Source organism: Eleutherodactylus coqui, chromosome 1 (assembly GCF_035609145.1).
Source record: "Eleutherodactylus coqui strain aEleCoq1 chromosome 1, aEleCoq1.hap1, whole genome shotgun sequence".
Classification (NCBI taxonomy): domain Eukaryota; kingdom Metazoa; phylum Chordata; class Amphibia; order Anura; family Eleutherodactylidae; genus Eleutherodactylus; species Eleutherodactylus coqui.
The window spans coordinates 237,949,659-237,968,365 of record NC_089837.1 but is presented as its reverse complement, the minus strand read 5'-3'; the positions used below and the strand labels follow the sequence as shown (position 1 = coordinate 237,968,365).

General features: G+C 44.3%; 1 protein-coding gene across 1 annotated transcript in view; it reads right to left on the bottom strand.

The window, feature by feature from the left end:
- Positions 1-18,707, bottom strand: part of SLC16A10 (solute carrier family 16 member 10) — a 94,221-nt gene that overhangs the window by 11,961 nt on the left and 63,553 nt on the right. Inside the window, exon 2 of the mRNA XM_066607045.1 lies at positions 3,150-3,294. Within this exon, the coding sequence (XP_066463142.1) occupies positions 3,150-3,294 (145 nt within the window). The remainder of the gene's footprint in view (positions 1-3,149; positions 3,295-18,707) is intronic.

Sequence of the window (18,707 nt, the reverse complement as noted above, 5' to 3'; positions counted from 1 at the left end):
CTTCTCAAACCAAGCCTCAACACTGCGTGCTGTATGACACTGCTCGGTCATGTTGGTAGAGACGTGGAGCTGTAACAAAGTATTGCCACATGGTAGGTAATGCCGCATTGCCTAGAATGTCTCTGCATCCATTGGCATGAGGGTGGACTTCACTGTAACCAAAGATCCTAGTCCTTCCCATCCGATCTATATATTCCCTTTGCCTGACTGCATAGGATTGGTGGTTGTCCCAATTCCTTCATCAATATAGTGTTAAAAGTTCAAACCCTTGTTTTCCCATTTTTAGGATATAAAATAAAAATAGTAACACTGCGTCTGTAAAATTCTGACCTATTAACCCCTTAAGGACATGGCCTATTTTGGTGTTGAGGACACAACATTTTGGGGGATTTTCATCTCCACTTTTCAAAAGCCATAACTTTTTTATTCTCCCATTGACACGGCCGTATAAGGGCTTGTTTTGCATGTCGTTTCTATGTGCATAGACTATAATGTAAAACTTTTATACTTTTTTTATGATAGAGACAAAACTCAATTCTGCCATAGATTGTGTTTTTTTTTGTGTGTGTTAATTATGCAGCATAAATGACACAATTTTTTTTTCCCTGCAGGACGGTATGATTACAATACCAAACACTTTTTTTAAAGTTTTTTTCCACTGCTTTACAAAAATCACCCCTTTTTTTGGAAAGGATGTTTTTCTAAAATCGTTGCATTTAGGCCGCCTGCACACGAGCGGAAATCCCGCTGCGGGATTTCCCGCGGGATTTCTGCCGCTGAAAGTTTGCATAGGAGTGCATTAAAATACGCACTCCTATGCAGACGGCCGCGGTTTGGCCGCACGAAATCTCGCGCGGCAAACAAGCCGCGGCATGTCCTAATTTTCTGCGGGGCACGCACTCACCCGGCCGCCGGCTCCGGTCTGCGCATGCGCCGGCTGCGCGGCAGCCGGCACATGAAAGAGCCGGGGCCGCCAGGCGCGAGTGAGTACGCGCTCGTCCCTGCAGGCGGTCGGGTCGGATCGGGCGGCGAGAATTCTCGCTGCCGGATCCGACCCGCTCGTCTGCAGGCGGCCTTAAAGTCCTATAACTTTTTTTTTTTCCATGGATGAAGCTCTGCGAGGGCTTGTGTTTTGCATAACAAGCTGTAGTTTTTGTGTACCATTTTTGAGTACATTGTCTTTTTTTGATCACTTGTTGCTTTTGTGGGTGGCAAAATAAAAATAAATAAGCATTTTGCCTCTTTTTTTACGCTTTTTGCCATGCATGTTAAAAAGTGTGTTCAATTCATTGTGCGAGTCATTGCAGATATGACGATACCAAATATGTGGGATTTTAATTTTTAGAAAGTTTTTTTTTTTTTTTTTTTTTTTTTTTTTTTAGAATAGGGGGAAAAAAGCACAAGTTGTTCTTTTTAGTCTTTTTTTTAAAACACTGTCCCTGTAGGGAACTTGCACCATAGCTATGGTAAAGCATTGCAGTACTTCTGTCCTGCAATGCTTAATCGCTTGTATAAGCGATTGTAGGCACTGGCAATGAAGGACTCCTTTATCTGGCGTCCAAGTTGCTATGGCAACCCGTTGGGTTCTCCGTGATTATATCGCGAGAGTCCGATGTCACAGAGGGAGCATGCTCCCTCTGTGAACCCTTTACATGCTGAGATGCACCCCCGCTATTGCTGCGGGAGGCTGGCTAGCAGTGACAGTACCCCCTCAGCCAGGATATACAGTTATGCCTTGTGGTGTTAGGGGTTAAAATATTGCACAATTATAATAGAAAGAATTACATATCTTCTGTTTAATAGACCCGCTCCTGGTTTGAATTATGTCAGGATCAACGGACAGTGATACACTGAGCCACAGGCGGGTTTGGCTTTGGGATAAATCCTGAGGCGACACCGAAGGTCTTCACCTTTCAAGGTGAAGAATCTGTGGGATCTGCAGGCTATTACTCAGGAAGTGGCCCTAGTACTTGTGGAACTGATGCCACCTAAAGGCAATCAGTCAGCTCAAACCTGCTGTCCAAACTGCAGGCACGATGTTATAGAGCAGGAGGAGCTGAGCAGACTGATATATAGTTTGAAGGGGAAAGATTCAGTATGAACTGTATATTATTTATTTATATATTTTGCTGATTCTGAGCTGAACAGTCCAATGGGCGGTCCCATCAGTGAGGCTTCCCTGTATGTACAGTCATACACAGATATCCATTAATTGATGGCTCCGCCTATTGGACTGTTCAGATCAGAATGTGCAGAGATGTAAATTAATAAAATACAAGTTATACTGAATCTTTCCCCATAAAGCTATATAACACGATGCCTGCAGTTTGGACACCATGTTCAAGCTGAGAGGTTCCCTTCAAAGGTATGTCACCAACTGTAAGAACTCACCCAGTTCCCCTTTGTGCAGTGTGCCCCAGCTAACGCAAAGCAAACGTGAAGCTTTTCAGAAGGCTGTGCATTAGAGTCACGCTAGTTATGTGCATACAGACTTTGCTGAGGGATACTGCAAGAACGGGGGACTGGGTGAGTATGAAAAGTGGCTCCCTGAACTCCACATTACCTAAACTATAAATACCATAACTTAACGTTTGGTGTTTATAGTTAGTGACAGGTCCCCTTTAAGACCTAGGCACGGGACCTGAAGGTGTAAACAGGAGCGTAGTCAGACAGTCCAAGTCAGGGCAGTCGGCACACTTCAGCATGAGAAACCTATCCAGGGCTTGGATCACAGAGAACAGATTGGAAGGAGAATACTTTGGCTGAGGCACACTGGCCCTTTAAAAGCATGCACTGTCAACCTCCAGGCCTCTGACAGTGCCAGTGCAGATGCCAGGGAAGGACGTCTGCAAAGAGGAGATATTGAGTGAGCGTTGTGGCCACCAGGCTGTGTAAGTTACAGGCCACAAACTGTAGCAGCTTACAAATACCGGTACGGAATATTAACCAAAATACTGCTGGGTGAAAGAGGCCTAAATATGAGGGGATTTCCTCACTTTACTGCAGGTGCAAGAATTCATTGTTTCTTCTAAAACCACTGAGACAAAATATTGATGTTCTGCCAATCAATCAAGTTACCAATTTTATTATATAACATGCACTAAAACATGACTGCTGTGATTTAATTGGCCAAGGGATAAAGCTCTTACGAGACAAAAGAACTTGATAGAAGGCCAATGATGCCAACTGCTGCTCCAACGACAGCGGTCCTTTGACATCCGAATATGTCCGTAAATATGCTGACCACAGGGGAACAGAAGAATATCATTCCCATTGATAATGAGTTCACCCATGCTGTGGAGAGAAAAAGAACCAACGTTATAAAACATAAAATGTGCAAATACTGCTATAAAGTAACAGTAATATACAACAAGTTAGGAAATGTATTCCAAGTATCAGCAAAGATATCTTTATAAAATAGAATCCTAAACTGGTTTCTGAGTGAAGTACCAGCAAGACTAGAGAGAAGTGTTATTTTCCCCTTCCCCTCCCCCCGGTTTTTTCTTTCCTTCCTTCCCCCCCCCCCCCCCCTTTCCACCCCCCCCCCTTTCCCCCTCCCCTTCACACCCATTCCCATTTCCTCCCCCTTTTTTTCCCCCCTTTTTTTTTTTTCCTTTTCTTCCTCTGCTTCTCCCTTGGGTTAGGTGTAATCTATAGTAGGTCTGTGGAGATATAGGAACTTTTCAAAATTGGGTGGAATATATTAGTATATGTGCCCTTCCATTGGCAAAAATGAGTTACGGAGGGTTTTTTGCCTTCTATGTGTAAATATGCTTTTTAACCAGGCACGGGCTATGTAGCTATAGTAACAGATACACTTCAGGTGCGGTCACATGACCGAGGACGCCAGGACGTCATTGCATTACATCACCACAGGGAGTTCCGTGGGTTCACTAGTCTACGTACATTCCTTGTACGTCGCTTGTGACTGGTCACGGGGTAGGTAACTATAGCAACTGATACATTCTAGGTGCGGTCACATGACCGAGGACGTAAGTACGTCAGTGCATCACACCTCCGTATGGAGTCCCGTGGGTTGACTAGCCCATGTATATGTATTGGACGTCGGTCATGACGCTTCAGGCGTCATGACGTTTGCCACGAAGCAGCCGCAACCCGGAAGTCCTATGGACCGTGCAGGGCGGCAATTTTCAGCGCGCCCTTTGCTACAAGGACGCTCTGAAGGTTATGGATAGAGGCACCAGGATTGGTTAATTTTTAAATGTAAGTGTTTGATTTTATGTATATATATGGCTATTTGTGAGTGTTTATCTTTATGCTTGAGAAAGTCGCCATAGGGGCGACGAAACGCGTTGCATATCTGTATATTCTGTAAGATTGGCCATAGGCATTTTTCCTGTGCCATGGTTTTATTTATTTATTAATAAATTTAGCAGGAATCTCCTGCATTTATATTTAGACCCGAATGTTCTTTCAGAGCGCTTGAGATACTTTTTGTTTATTCCTCCATTTGCATTCCTCGTTGAGGAGTTGCATCCCCTTGTTTTTTTGGGGATACAACAAGCTTGAGCACGCTCCTCCTCGTTTTACGGGGGGTCATTGAAGGAATACATTCACCAGTTTATTGACTTCTACCGACATTCGCCGTTTGAGTGTACGTGCTAACCAGGACTTGGAGGTGTGGAGTGGAAGGGTCTGCCGTTCAGGGGTAGTACCCTCTACTCACACCGGGTAAGTCACCTCTAATTTTTATTACACGAAATTGTGTCTTCTGGATATTTGCAAGAGGAGCGCTGTCCTCACTGTTTTTCTACAGGGGAACAGAAGAATATCATTCCCATTGATAATGAGTTCACCCATGCTGTGGAGAGAAAAAGAACCAACGTTATAAAACATAAAATGTGCAAATACTGCTATAAAGTAACAGTAATATACAACAAGTTAGGAAATGTATTCCAAGTATCAGCAAAGATATCTTTATAAAATAGAATCCTAAACTGGTTTCTGAGTGAAGTACCAGCAAGACTTCCAGGACGGCAATAACTGTTCTATGGGCTTCTGCAGCCTCCATATTTCACTATTGACCAGTGTGTTATACTTAGATACAGTCTGTCTGCTGTCTGGTGACCAAGCAAAAGTTTAATTAGAAAAAATAATAATAAAACTGACATGTTTTGTATGTCACATGTAACTTTTCTCCTAGTCTAGCCATTCTATCGGATTGGCTGAGTACATGGGTCTGTCCCGCCACCGGATCATAGATACACGTGTTAAAATACCATAAGCAGCCATACTTGCTTGTTTCAGCGTTGCAGCCCAGCGGTCCGTCCAGTCTTTGTTGTGGAATGGCTACCACCTGACCGCCGTAGTCAATAAGAGACTGCAGAAGTACCGTTCTCCTGCCACCATGGCTCCCGGCATCTGAGCACAGATGCCATGAGAACACCAGTTGATGGCTACAGCGGACAGGTGGTAGCCATTCCATAACAAAGCCCGGAAGGACCTGGGGCTGCAGCACTGGATCGCCAATGCAGAGGGTGAAAAAGTACTACTTTTGTTTCAGCACAAGTGTGCCGAGAAAAAAAAAAAAAATAAATCGTCTGGCCATAAGGCAACCCCTTTAATCCCCTAAGGGCCCTTTTATACAGGATTTTCTGCATTCCACGCCTTGGTAAATTCTGCACCAAAATCCACAATGAGACTTGGGGATTAAGGTGCAGAATTCACAGCGCTTCATTAAGGTGTGGATTGTGGAAAAATTCAGTGTGAAAGGGCCCGTAGAGTTCCAGCTTTAGTGACTAAAAAGGGCGCTCAAAGATCAGACAAGAACATTTAGCTTGCGGTCATAACACGTACAAAGAATTTTGAAAGAAGTAAGACTTTTTATTACTCCTTTTTTGTAGCTATAAATTTATATACACAAATCACCATATACTCAGGCTGCACTCACGCGGGGCTCATTTCCAGTGGAATGTCCACAACAGACTAGCTGCGGAATGCCTGCCTACAAACCCGTTTTGAAGCGGCTTTCATTGCAAATACCGCAACAGATACAGTGACCTAATGGTCATATCGCAGATTTGGATACCGCACCGTTTTGGATTTCCACACCGGTTTTGTGCGGGTTATTTCTGCAGCTTGTGGATGAGATTTTCTAAATGTCGTCCACCTTCCTGCTACTGTAAATGCAGCGGAATTTGCATGTGGATGGTCCGCATGGAAATTTAGCTCCGTGTGACCCCAACCTAAAAATCTGCACCCCACATGAGATGATTTGACAGCAACACTTTAGGGCCACCTTCACATGCGGTGGAAATGCTGCAGAATTCCTGCTGACTGAAGCGCTCCAGAAATTCCACAACATCTACAGTACAAGCCATGTGGAGGGGATTTACAAAAAAGGACACATTAAACCGCACATCCACATGCTTGCACTTCTGCCACAGATCCTGTAGTAAATACATGTTAGATCTGCATTATACAACTTCAACATGTGTCAACAGCCCAAAAAGGAAGGAAGGATTATAAGAGTTTGGTTGATGGATTCTATGCTCCACTGAATGAATATCCCTCACTTCTGGCACCAGTTTATATTAGCTGAACAGCAAGAAAAAGATTTCCTCCAGAAAACAAAACATATACGTATAAACAAAGCCTGGATGGTAAAGAATGGAGAATTTGAAGTCTTGCTAGTTCTCAGTGCCCACAAAGCATGTGCTCTAATAGTGACCAGAAGATGGCACACTAACACCAGACTTGTGAAAAGTTCTTGCATCAGCTGCTCTTACCATAAGGATATATCTTGCTGTATAAAGGAGACAAGTCACTAGAACTTCCATTAGACCCAGCTCAGAGATTATCACACCCTGTAAGGTCAGCGCATTATTGTCGCTACTGTTAATGGGGACAGATACAATTGTATGGTTCATGGACTCCTGATTCTGTGAATGTGACAATCCTGACATTGTGCGCGCCTGTAAACACCATTTATTGCAGCACATGTTCACACTAGCCCCAATACCGTGCAATATCACATCTACCACGAAGTGCAACAATCCCCATGCAGAATGTTTCTGTGGACCCCAGGGGTAAGTGCGTCGAATGTTACTTCACATCCGTTGAAATCTAATATCAGCGCATTTAACAAGATAATGTTATTAACAGGGATAGTGGCGTAAGGCCAAGTCATTTAAGTAACCATATTACATTCCCAGCATTCTCATCCTCTACTGTTGATCTAATTTCAGGTCAGTCCAAATGCAGAGCTCCCAGGTGTTGTGGCCTTAAAACAAATGCTCAGATTAGGCCATACAAAAACCTAAAGGGCTCCCACACACTCGCGTTTGTGTTTTTTGTGAACACTATTGTCAATGGGATTTTCTAAGGTTAAAAACGCAACGCAACTTACGTTTTTGGTGCGTTGCGTTTTTAACATTAGAAAGTCCCATTGACAATCGCGTTAACAAAAACCGCAAATGCAAGTGTGTGGGAGCCCTAAGACAATGTTCACAAAAAAATGGCACCTGAAAGCACCCATAGGAACCCATAGGTTCTTTTAAATGTGTGGGTTTTTTTTTTTTGGTTTTTTTTTTTTGACACCTACTCAGCATCAAAATGACTCATGTGAAAGAGCTCTAAGGCTAGTTTCAGATGGGCGATCGTGATTTTGTTGCTTTTTTTTGTTTTAGAAGGATCTTGCATCGCTGCCTCCCACGTTAAAATTGAGCAAGAAAATTTACACTTTTTTTAATGTGAGGGTCAATGGGACTTTCTAATGTTAAAATCGCAACGCAAGTTTGTTGCTTTACGATAAATAGGAAGATTTATAGGGAAACATGGGAGATAAAAAAATAGAAAATCACACATCTCAGAAAGATGGCATACGCCGCAATTTTTTTGTTCTGTCATCATCGCATCAGTAAAAAAAAACATCGCAGATGGGAAGGAAACCATTGAAAATCCTTTCATAATCTGCTTTTTTACTGCCTCTGGCATCAGGCACATGCTATCTGTAACAGTTTTCTTGGGATTGTGAAGAAAGCAATATAAATCATGTGTTTTTTTCTATTCTGTGGCGTTTCTTTCGCCACACATATAAGGGCAGACTAGATTAAACTATACAGTTAGTCCCCCCTACTTGCGAACAGGTTCCGTTCTAGGAGCCTGTTCGCAAGTCCGAACAAATGTTTGTATGGAGAGGGATCGCGGGTGGATCCCGCTCCATACAACGTTGGGTGCCGGCTGTTTCTTACAGCGGGCACCCGGCAGCAGCAGTTCGGACGAGCAGCGCCGCTTGTCGGAACTGTTAACACTTTAAATACCGCTCTGACAGCAGTATTTAAAGTGTTAACAGTTCTGACGAGCGGCGCGGCTCGTCGGAACTGCTGCCGCCGGGTGCCCGCTGTAAGAAACAGCCGGCACCCGACGTTCAGGGGGCCCGTACAGTGTCCTACGATGAGATCGCGGGACGCTGTGCGGTTGCTAGGCAGCCGGGGACCTCCTGAAAGGCCCCAGGGCTGCCTATGCAGAATGCCTATCAAGCGCACGGCTTGATAGGCGCTCTGCATAGACAGCCCTAGGGCCTTTCAGAAGGCCCCCGGCTGCCTAGCAGCCGTGATCTGACCAGACAGGCTTCTATCAGGCTTGATAGAAGCCTGCCCGGTCCCTGCACAGTATGATGTAATGCATTACATCATACTGTGCAAAACAGATAGTTCGTATCTTGCGAAATTCATAAGTCGAATGTTCGCAAGTAGGGGACTATCTGTATGGTCTTTCTCTCATCAATTTGCTATTTCTGCATATTATTTAACTTTTTCTATAGAGAAGTCTACAGGAAACCCCTAAATAAAAAAGCTCATACTTAGGGCTTATTCACACAAGCGTATATTGGCCGTGCTTTCACGCCCAGCCGATATACGCTGCCCATCTGATGCATTGGTTTACAATGCATCAGTTTACATGGGAGTATTACTGTGGCGTAAAAGCTTTTACACCAGCCAGGAAAGATAGTTCCTGAACTATCTTCCTGGCCGGAATACGGTGGCGGCTCCCATAAACTCCTATGGGAGCCAATGACAGCTGCCGGAGAAGGGAGGTAGGAGGGAGATTAGCAGCGTAATTGCTAAACTTCCACCCCCTTCCCTCTGCCCCTTGCTGGCTGTTTGCAATGGGATGGTGCAGGAGCTAGTTGCGTTTTTTTTTGTTTTTTTTTCCCACAGCGTATAAAACCGGTGACCAAAAACAATCATGTATGTGCTATTTTCTCCACCACCCAATGCGCAAAAACGACTTGCACATTGTGTTCAATTTTTGTCCTATTTTTTTTATACATGTGGAACCACCCTAAGGGCTCCTTCACACACATTTTTTTCTGCGTTTTTGGTGGCCTTTATATTTTGGAACATTTAGGCTAGGGTTACATGTCAACTTTGGCCACAATGGGGGTATTGTGACTAAAGAAGGCTATGCAGTACTGCAACATCACACTGCCACTGAACTCAATCAGTCACATACTGCCCCAGATCACGGTCACAAAAAAATCCATTGTAGCTGTGACTCAAACTGCGATTCTATTGAGTTCATTGGCAGTGTGATGCAACACAGTGATCTTTGATCATGAAACCCCAGTCATGGCCAAAGTCACCATGTAGCCCTAAAGAACACATCTTTTCTGCTGCTTAAGTGCTGTGGAAAAACTCCAGCAAAAAATGCCACACTCAGATCATGGTGCGTTTTGAAAAAAAACTTCACGACCCCCAAAAACAGCAAAAGCAAACATGTTGCGTATGTAGACTTTTCAAGAATTCGCTACAGACATTGAAGGAACATCTAGCTGTAATGCTTTTGGCCCAAAAAAAGCCATTAAAGATACCAGAGAAAATCATTGCAAAACACTATGGCACATTTATTACTGGAATTCCGGCGTAACTTCCCTTTTTTTTTTTGGTGCAGATCAATTTAGACAAACTTAACAGTAGTTTGCACCAGAAAGAACATATGCTACAACACCTACTGCACTTGTTGAGCTTGTGTGGAGTGAGGTTTTTAGAGATATTTATGACCAACTTTTTAAAAAGTTGCACAATTGGTTGCAGTCTCACTCCAGTAGCTGGGAGGTGTACAATGTAACTCCATGTCTCTAGACAGATTTAACGATGTGATATTTGATAATATTTGTCATATCTTTCAACTGTAAAAGGGATGAAGCTGTCTGAAAACGGGTGTAAAAATGTCCCCGATGATGAATAACCCCCTGTGTGGATCGAGCCGCATAAGATTTTGTGTAATCAGTATTTGCCTTGTAGTCAGAAGATTCCTGCAAGACCACAGGGTGCGAGGCTTATTCGTGACAATCTGGTAGCATCTGCTGACATCCTCTCCATCGCATGATTAAATGACCAATTTATTAGAAAAGCACAGTGCTGCACATTCCATGGGTCAATTGTTGCCTGCGCATTAGATTTGAATGAACGTAAAGCATAAATGCACTATATTGTAAGGCACCATGTCACGTGCTTGTATGAATGGGAAGATTACAGTATTTTTCATGTCTTTTTCCCTAAGGCTAGTTACTTGAAGATGGAATTCTCCTAAGCTGTGGGGCATATTGTAAGATCCTGACCCTCAAACATCTCGCACAGTAAAAATCTCAATGAAAACAGCCTATGAGATTTCTGAGGGTGTGGAGAAAGTAGGTGTGCCTCGATAACCTGCTGCTTAATGGGATTTGCCCATTTAGAACTCTGTTAACATAAATGGATTTATAATATACTTATAAAAGGTCATCATTGAAATTCATGGAAAAATCATATATAGTGTACTGAGCACCTAAAATCCAAAATGCATTCTGGCAGGTTAAATGCTCATGCTGTGAAATCTAAAAAACACAGGTTGAAGGTGGTATATACACATTCACATCATAATCCCCATCCTTCTGTAGGTGCTTCCAAATACTACATGTAGAGCCTACACAGAAGAGTATAAGGAGCCTTTCACACAGGACGGAACAGGCCACACGACGCACCGCAAGCCGCGGTAAATTCTGCACCAAAACTCTGTTAGACCTGCTGATTTAGGTGTGGAGTTCAGCAACTGTGGATTAACTTCCCGTAATTCCGTCCCATGTGAAAGGTCCCTATTGGAAAGATTTTTACTTCTTCTTCTGTATTTTGAACCAATTTGTTTAAAAATAATGACGAGTACTGCAGCATGAAAATGGCCGAAGGTCTGATCACAGATCGCAGAATAAATCCGCCTGATGTAGATTTTCACCACAGAAGTCACACATTGCAATGAAGCAGTTCTGTGTTGCAGAAATGCTAATAATTTTCACCAAATAGAGCATGCTGTGGATTTGAAATCGTTAGCAGGACTATTTTCGGTTCCGTTTCCGTTGTTAAAACCTTATTCAATTGCATTGTACTGTACTTTTAACTCACCCTAAAACTCTCTACACAAGGGGTGAGCGATTTTTGGGCTGTGAAACTCTGCCTGATATCGCGCACAGGTGATGCAACGGTGGATGTGAGGTGTTTTTCTGTAAATACGCCTGCAATCAGTTCGGTGAGGTTATGATCTCCCGCAGTGGGTTTCAGGCGTGTTAGAGAATCGGCAAGTGCTTCCCATTGTCTTCCATGGGAAGCCTTAGAAGTTGCACGATGCGTTCCTGACAAATGACAAACAATTACTTTAAATGGACTTGTTGCTTCCCCACAGCACCATCAGCTAAGTCATGGTGTTAAGGGACGTGATGGGGAGGCGATAAATGTATTTATACTCCCCTCTTCCGCATTTCAGCACTGTGACCCCTCAGATTTTCATGGCATGTGCTGACTTCAGAGTCCTGTGAGCATCCTCTCCCGTAGATCTGTATACGAGTGTGCGCAAGGATTTTCGTGTTGCACAATTTACAGAGGGGAACACTGGATTGCGGGTAAGCATAAAAATTACATCCCCTGGCTCCCTGTCCCGTCCCCTAACAGCACAACAATTTAGTTCATGGTGCTGTGGGGACTCAACAGGTTCCCTTTAATACCTGCATAAAATGAGCGCTGAGCGATAAGCAAACAAATTATCGTTCATTTTCACACAGCTCAACAATTATGAGCGATAATTGTTCCATGTAAAAGGGCCCTTACTTTGTCCCTTTCCTGACAGAGGAGTGCCTTTCTGGTCCTCCAGACATTAGCTTATTGGTAGATACTATCAAAAGCTGTGGGATTTCCTGACTAAACTCTGACTTGGGCTGCCTGTCCACGGGTGTTTTTGCACTGCGTTCCCCGCAGCGTTAATCCAGCCGCGGGGAATACAGTGAACACTTTCCATAGCGTTGCTATGGAAAGTGCAGCCCCCCCTGTCCACAAGTGGAGAATCCTAGCGATTTTAATTTTTTTTTTTTTTCCTTCCTCCCCTCGCAGCCAGCAAATCGCAGCATGCTACGAATTGCTGTGATTCTCCACGGTGAGCCTATCTGCCAGATAGGCTCACAGCGGAGATCTGTCCTCTGGCTCTTGCTGCCCGTCGGCGGCTCCCACAGCAGATCCGCAACACCAGGGGACAGGCAGCCATAACCGACTAAAGGCACAAATGTGTTATGCTACAAAAATAATCAGGAGATAAAGTAGGTGACAACAGTCTTAAGTTAATCCTAAGGGCTGAAAGTAGGTGACCCACTGAGTTGAGGGATGTACATTTGCCCTGTGTAGAAGCCACGTCACTGGTAAGTAGTCCGCCCGTTCTGATTTTATAATGGATGGACTACTGTGCAGCTCCACGGTGGCTTTCAGCGATGCCAATGGAAGAATGATGTAGGAGGTAGGTATAAAACTTACATCCCCAGAGTCACCTACACTTAGCCCATAAGGTTAAGGGGGTTTTCCAGTGAACCAGTATGGATAACCTATCAGGATAGGTCATTAATAGTTTATCGGCTGGGGTCCGTCGCCCGGGACCCCGCCTGATCAGCTGAGCGGGCGCATGCTGTCAGCACCGCAAATAAGAGGTCGGAGTGGAAGCAGCAGAAGTCTCTGCACCAACCTCTGTGTAATGGCCGATGCTTATGGCCGCAGGCACAGCTCCCATTCATTTCAATGAAAGCCATGCCTGCAGCTACAAGTGCTGGCCGCTACATGGGAGGTCGGCGCAGAGACTTCTGTGTATTTGTGGCACTGACAGCATGCGCCCACTCAGCTGATGAGTCAGGGTCCCGAGCAACAGACCCCGGCTGATCAACTATTGATGACCTATCAGGATAGGTCATCAATAGTGCTTCACTGGAAAACCCCCTTTAACTCATTGTGCTAAAAGTTGCAGATAGTCTCTTTAAATGCATTAGACTGTATAAATAATAGCATTCTCTCCTCCACTAAGCACTAACATTTCTGACATAGTGTACGCTGGTCAGCAGATGATGCAGCATTTAGAAGAGAAATGTACAAGAACAACAATCGAGTATTCCAACAACAGCCTATTTACATCATGCTGAGCATTTGACGCCCAGATGTATTTAAGGGGCTTGTTTGTGTTCCTTTTCGCCTGCTGTGCTCATAGCATTTCACAGGGTGAAAAGTCATTCCTGCCAGATGCAATATCTCAAGTTCAGTTCAGCAGCAATTACGCATATGGGATGTTATACTTTGATGGAGCCAACAGTGGTGGATGAATTGTAGCACAATACTCAGGGGCGCCTTTTCAATGAGGCAAGTTGAGCTTCTTGTCTCTGGCGGTGCCACCTAGTAGGAAAGGGGGAGGGCAAGGGCACCACCATCATGGAAATTACTGTATGTTAGCATATACTGAAGTGAAGAGCAGCCCGGGGCATGCACTTTTCAGAAGTGTTCAGTGTGGCATGTCATGGGCGAGTTAAATGTGCTTACAGAAGAGGCACAGTAGTTGTTGGCAAGGCAGCATCTTCAGCTATTAGCACGTGGCACACGTCAGCCTTGTGTACGACAGCATACTAGCGATGCAGTCTCCTCGTCTTCAGCACATCCGAGCAGAGACGTACCTATTTGGGATGCAGGAGTAGAAGTCGCCCGTTCATCACATAAGAAGACACCAGTAAAATAAATAGGAAATGGTAGGTAAGGGGCCCAGTTACAGATTTTGCATGGGGCCCAAGAGTTTTTAGTTACTCCTCTACTTCAGAGTACGTGTGTGACATGCTATCTGCCTGTGATGGACTAGCTGCTGTCCGTAAGTCAGTCTCAGAGTTCAGGACCTTAGTCAAGCTCCGTCTGTGGCTGCAAGGACCATGGTCCTCCACTGATGTCTCACACCAGGCAACGATAAACAAAATGCCCATTATTCAGAAGTGATGTGAAATGTAGACAGACATGATGTATAAATATAAAGGGGGATTAGAGTATATTCAGTGGGAATATTTAGCTTTACAACATTGAGTATAAGCAGTTGTGAATATACAGTATATGCATATGTACAGTGTGTATGTTATGCCAGGTTCATATCTGCCATGCAACCTCTGCTCAAAGGTTCCATCGCAGACCCGGCGTTTTCTCCCCAGAAAAATGATAGGTAGCTGAGCAAAACACTAATGGACCCAATTATAGTCAATGGGATCAGTTTGGCGCTGTCAGTTCCGTCATAAGATGGACCCGCTCAGCCAGGAGATTCCTCTTTCTTGCTCCCTGAATGGAGCAAAAAAACGAAAACAGACACAGATGTGAAACACCCTCACATTGGTTTGTATTGTGGGGGACATTTATTAAAAGGTTGTTCCACACAAGTAACTTATCCTCTATCCACAGGATAGGGAATAACTATCTGATCAGTGGGGGTCTGACTTCTGTGACCCCCCCCCCCCCCACCCCACACACACACACACACACACACACACACACACACACACACACACACACACACACACACACACACACACACACACACACACACACACACACACACACACACACACACACACACACACACACACACACACACACACACACACACACACACACACACACACACACACACACACACACACACACACACACACACACACACACACACACACACACACACACACTAATCACGTCATACATGGCATTACTGCTCCATTCATTTCAATGATATCTCCCATGAAATTAATGCAGCGACAATGTGCATGTGTAACAACCGATTCATTCCTTTGGGGATGCTCTGGAACCTCATTCTTGTGATCATTGGTGTTCCCAGCGCCTGCACCCTCATAAAGTATAAAATTAATATCAGTTCTTCAGAGTTTGGTCTCCTGCTCCATTATGGGATTGGGGAAAACTGCACCCAGTGGCTCCCAGAAACATCATGATGTAATTGAACAATGCTGAATGAAGCCCATTGACTATAATATGTTCTATCTGCTTTCCCTTTGTCTGTCCGGCATTTAACAGGACCAAATAGTACTGCATGCAGCACTACTTCATCCTGTTTTTTTAACAGAATTTAGAGGCAGACTCCAAATGGAACCTCTGATGCTGATGTGTGCAGGACCTGCAATAGAGGATCATTTTGTGGAACAGCCCAATTAACATTTGTTTCTAACAGACCATATGTGCCTGGAGTTGGGGCTCATACACACAGGAGTATTTACGCACCATAATATGTGTAAGTATTTTATGTGCATAAAACAGAGCCCTGAATTACCATTGCTTCGGGTTGGAGCATTCAGAGCTGTGAGTTTACATGCGTGAAAAAAACAGCATGTCCCATTTTGGTCCAGATTTCGGACCAATAAACTCATTGCAGGCAATGAGACTGTGCAAATACATAGTAAATACTCATGATGCATGAATATTCACTGCGTATTTGCAAGATAATATGCACACACACAAAAAAAAAACGCAAGAAGAGCCAAAATACTAATTCAGGGGAAAAACATATGGGCATATGCGCTAATACGCTCGCCGCTATGGAGCGTATTAGTGCAGGAACCATTTTTTTCCCCCCTGTAGTGCGCGGAAGAAAAAAAAAAAGAGCATAAGATAAGTCCTTCCCTCTTTTCTGGCAAGTAGTATAAACGCTTGAATACTGAGAGTGAAAATGAAACCATTGAAAGGCTGGCAATATACAGTAAGAGAACCCCGACAGACGTCTTTCAACATCGGAGCTGTACAGCCTTAAATATGTCTTCAGACGTCAGACAGTGGATTGGAAAGGGTTAATGCTACACAGATTCTCCTCCAAAATGGTTACTATTTGATTCTAAAAAGTTCACCTCAGCAGAGAGGCTAGGTTCACCCCTGACAATACTGTAACTGCAATACACAAAAGTACGGCATGTTGCTTACCGTTCTAATTACTTTTTTTAACTATATAGTTACTTTACCATCAGGAGGTGGAAGGAGGCTATGGCTGTTTCAGCATAGCCCACAAACTATGGCTATTCTATTTTTCTACATGTCAATTACAAATGCAGAGTCCGCTATCTCTGGTGGTCCCGGCTGAAGTGAATGGCGCGGAGGTGCGCACAGGAACCTTAGGACACATCAGAGCTGCTAAAAGCACTTCACGTGGTCCTAAAAACAAGCTGTGAGCCAACAAGACGCAGCAGCAACAGATGGCTACTTTCACTAGTAAGTGGAGGCAGGTAGTGTTGATAATGACTAGTCTGTCATCCATCATACTTTGTGCTATCTGTAAAGCACCTGCCAAGCTAACTGCGCTCAGATAATGGGTATAGTAATGGCTGTGAATGGAAGGTTGAGTTCACTTTGTGTTTCTTGTTCACATTTTAGCATGTACATCGTGAGACAATGTCGCTTTTGGCCTCCATCTCGTGGCTTGTATACGTACGTTAAAAAAATGAAATGGCGTGGTAAACTAGACTTTACAACCATCAGAGTCCAGTAAAAAAAAAAGTATACCATTCATATTATAGATATATATATTTTTTTAACAAGTTAGCCTATGAATGACAGATGGCACTATATGAGATCTGTCAAAGTTGTCCGCTAAATGTAAACATGAAGTTTCCATCACATATCCATTAAATGCCGTAATAACTTCTGGGTAAAAAATGCCTGTGACAGATGCCTAAGGCCCCCTGTCCATGGCAGTGTATTCGCCGGGGGTTTAATCACGCTGGCCGATGCTTTCCAGAGCATTGCTATGGAAAGCGCCGGCACCTATTCACGAGCGGAGAATCATTGTGATTCTACGCTCGCAGCGGGTAATTCGCAGCATGCTGTGAATTGCACTGATTCTTCGTGGTCAGCCCATCTATTAGATAAGGCTGACCGGCGGAGATTTGGTGGCGACTCCTGCTCCTGGGCGTCGGCACCCGCAGCGGAGCTTCGCCGCAGGATACCGCATCGCCCGTGGACAGCCGGCCTAAGGGGGCCCCTTCACACGAATGTATGAGCATTTGCGGAACAGACACTTTTTTTTTTTTTTTTTTTTTTTTGCGCACAGATCAGTGTATCTTACAGTACTTTTTGTGCCTGCAGGCATGAACATTTGCGCACGGCAAACAAGATGCACCACTTGAAGTGGTTAATTAGTTCTAGATGTGTTCTTTTTCCAGTGGATTTACATAGGATATTATTAATCTCCTTGGGTATTAGAGACCTTTGGTGCGTAAATGTGCAGAAAAAGAGCATACTTCCTTTTTTTTTTTTGCACAGCTGAAATGTGCACACAAAATACGGAAATGTGACTGAACTCATGGAAATCAATGGGTTCTATTATCTGGGTATTGCGCACGCAAGTTTTGCACGTGCAAATACGCCCGTGTGAATGAGCTCTAACAGTGGCATCTATCACTCAAACTAATACCATTATAGCCTAATAGATATGACATTATAAACCCACAAACAGCTCATGATGCCTTCACAGCTTATAGGTGATGGATGCCTCTGTTAGGTCTCATGTCCACGGGGAAAATCAGGCCTGCCGCAGATTCTTCATGCAGAACCCCACTGCGGGTCCCTCCTTTCCCGGGGACATGAGGCTAAAAAGAAGAATTTACTTACCTGTCCGGATGCTGCGGATCTGTCCTCCGCTGCGCCTGGATCTTGTCTTCGGCTCGGCACGCAAGCAGCATGCAGTGCGCATGCGCCATGCACGCAATCCGCGCCTCAAGGGAAAATGACATCTGCAGGTATTTAATTACCTGCGGGTGTCCAATGCATCCCTATGGGGCGCGGATCACGTGTGCGGGTGACCCGCTGCGGATCTGTCCCCGTGGACATGAGGCCTTAGGCATCCATTAGAGATGAGCGAACGTACTCGGTAAGGCCAATTTCGCAATCGAGCACTGCGATTTTTGAGTACTTCACTACTCGGGTGAAAAGATTCCCTCCCCCCGCTCACCCACGGCGCCCCCCCGAATCTTTTCACCCAAGTAGTGAAGTACTCGACAATCGTGGTGCTCGATTGCGAAATCGGCCTTACCGAGTACGTTCGCTCATCTCTAGCATCCATCATGGCTCCCGTAGAGCATGCACGTCATCCGGTTTTAGAGATGTATTAATTAAATAGAAACCCAATACAGAATCTGCACCTATAGTGTTTTTCACTTATTAGGCTATCCCAAATCTTAATTATTAACTTAGAAATATGTACCGAGTAGACAAATCCGGATCGACCTTTGGTAGTTCATAAAACTTGCAAACACAGACTCCTTGATAACCAATGGTACATCACCATCCATTCATCATGCTTGAAGACTGTTTAGTCTTTTTATGTGTGAATGAATGACATTCACATTGCACTGAGATCAGCACAACATAAGCCCACAAGCTTAT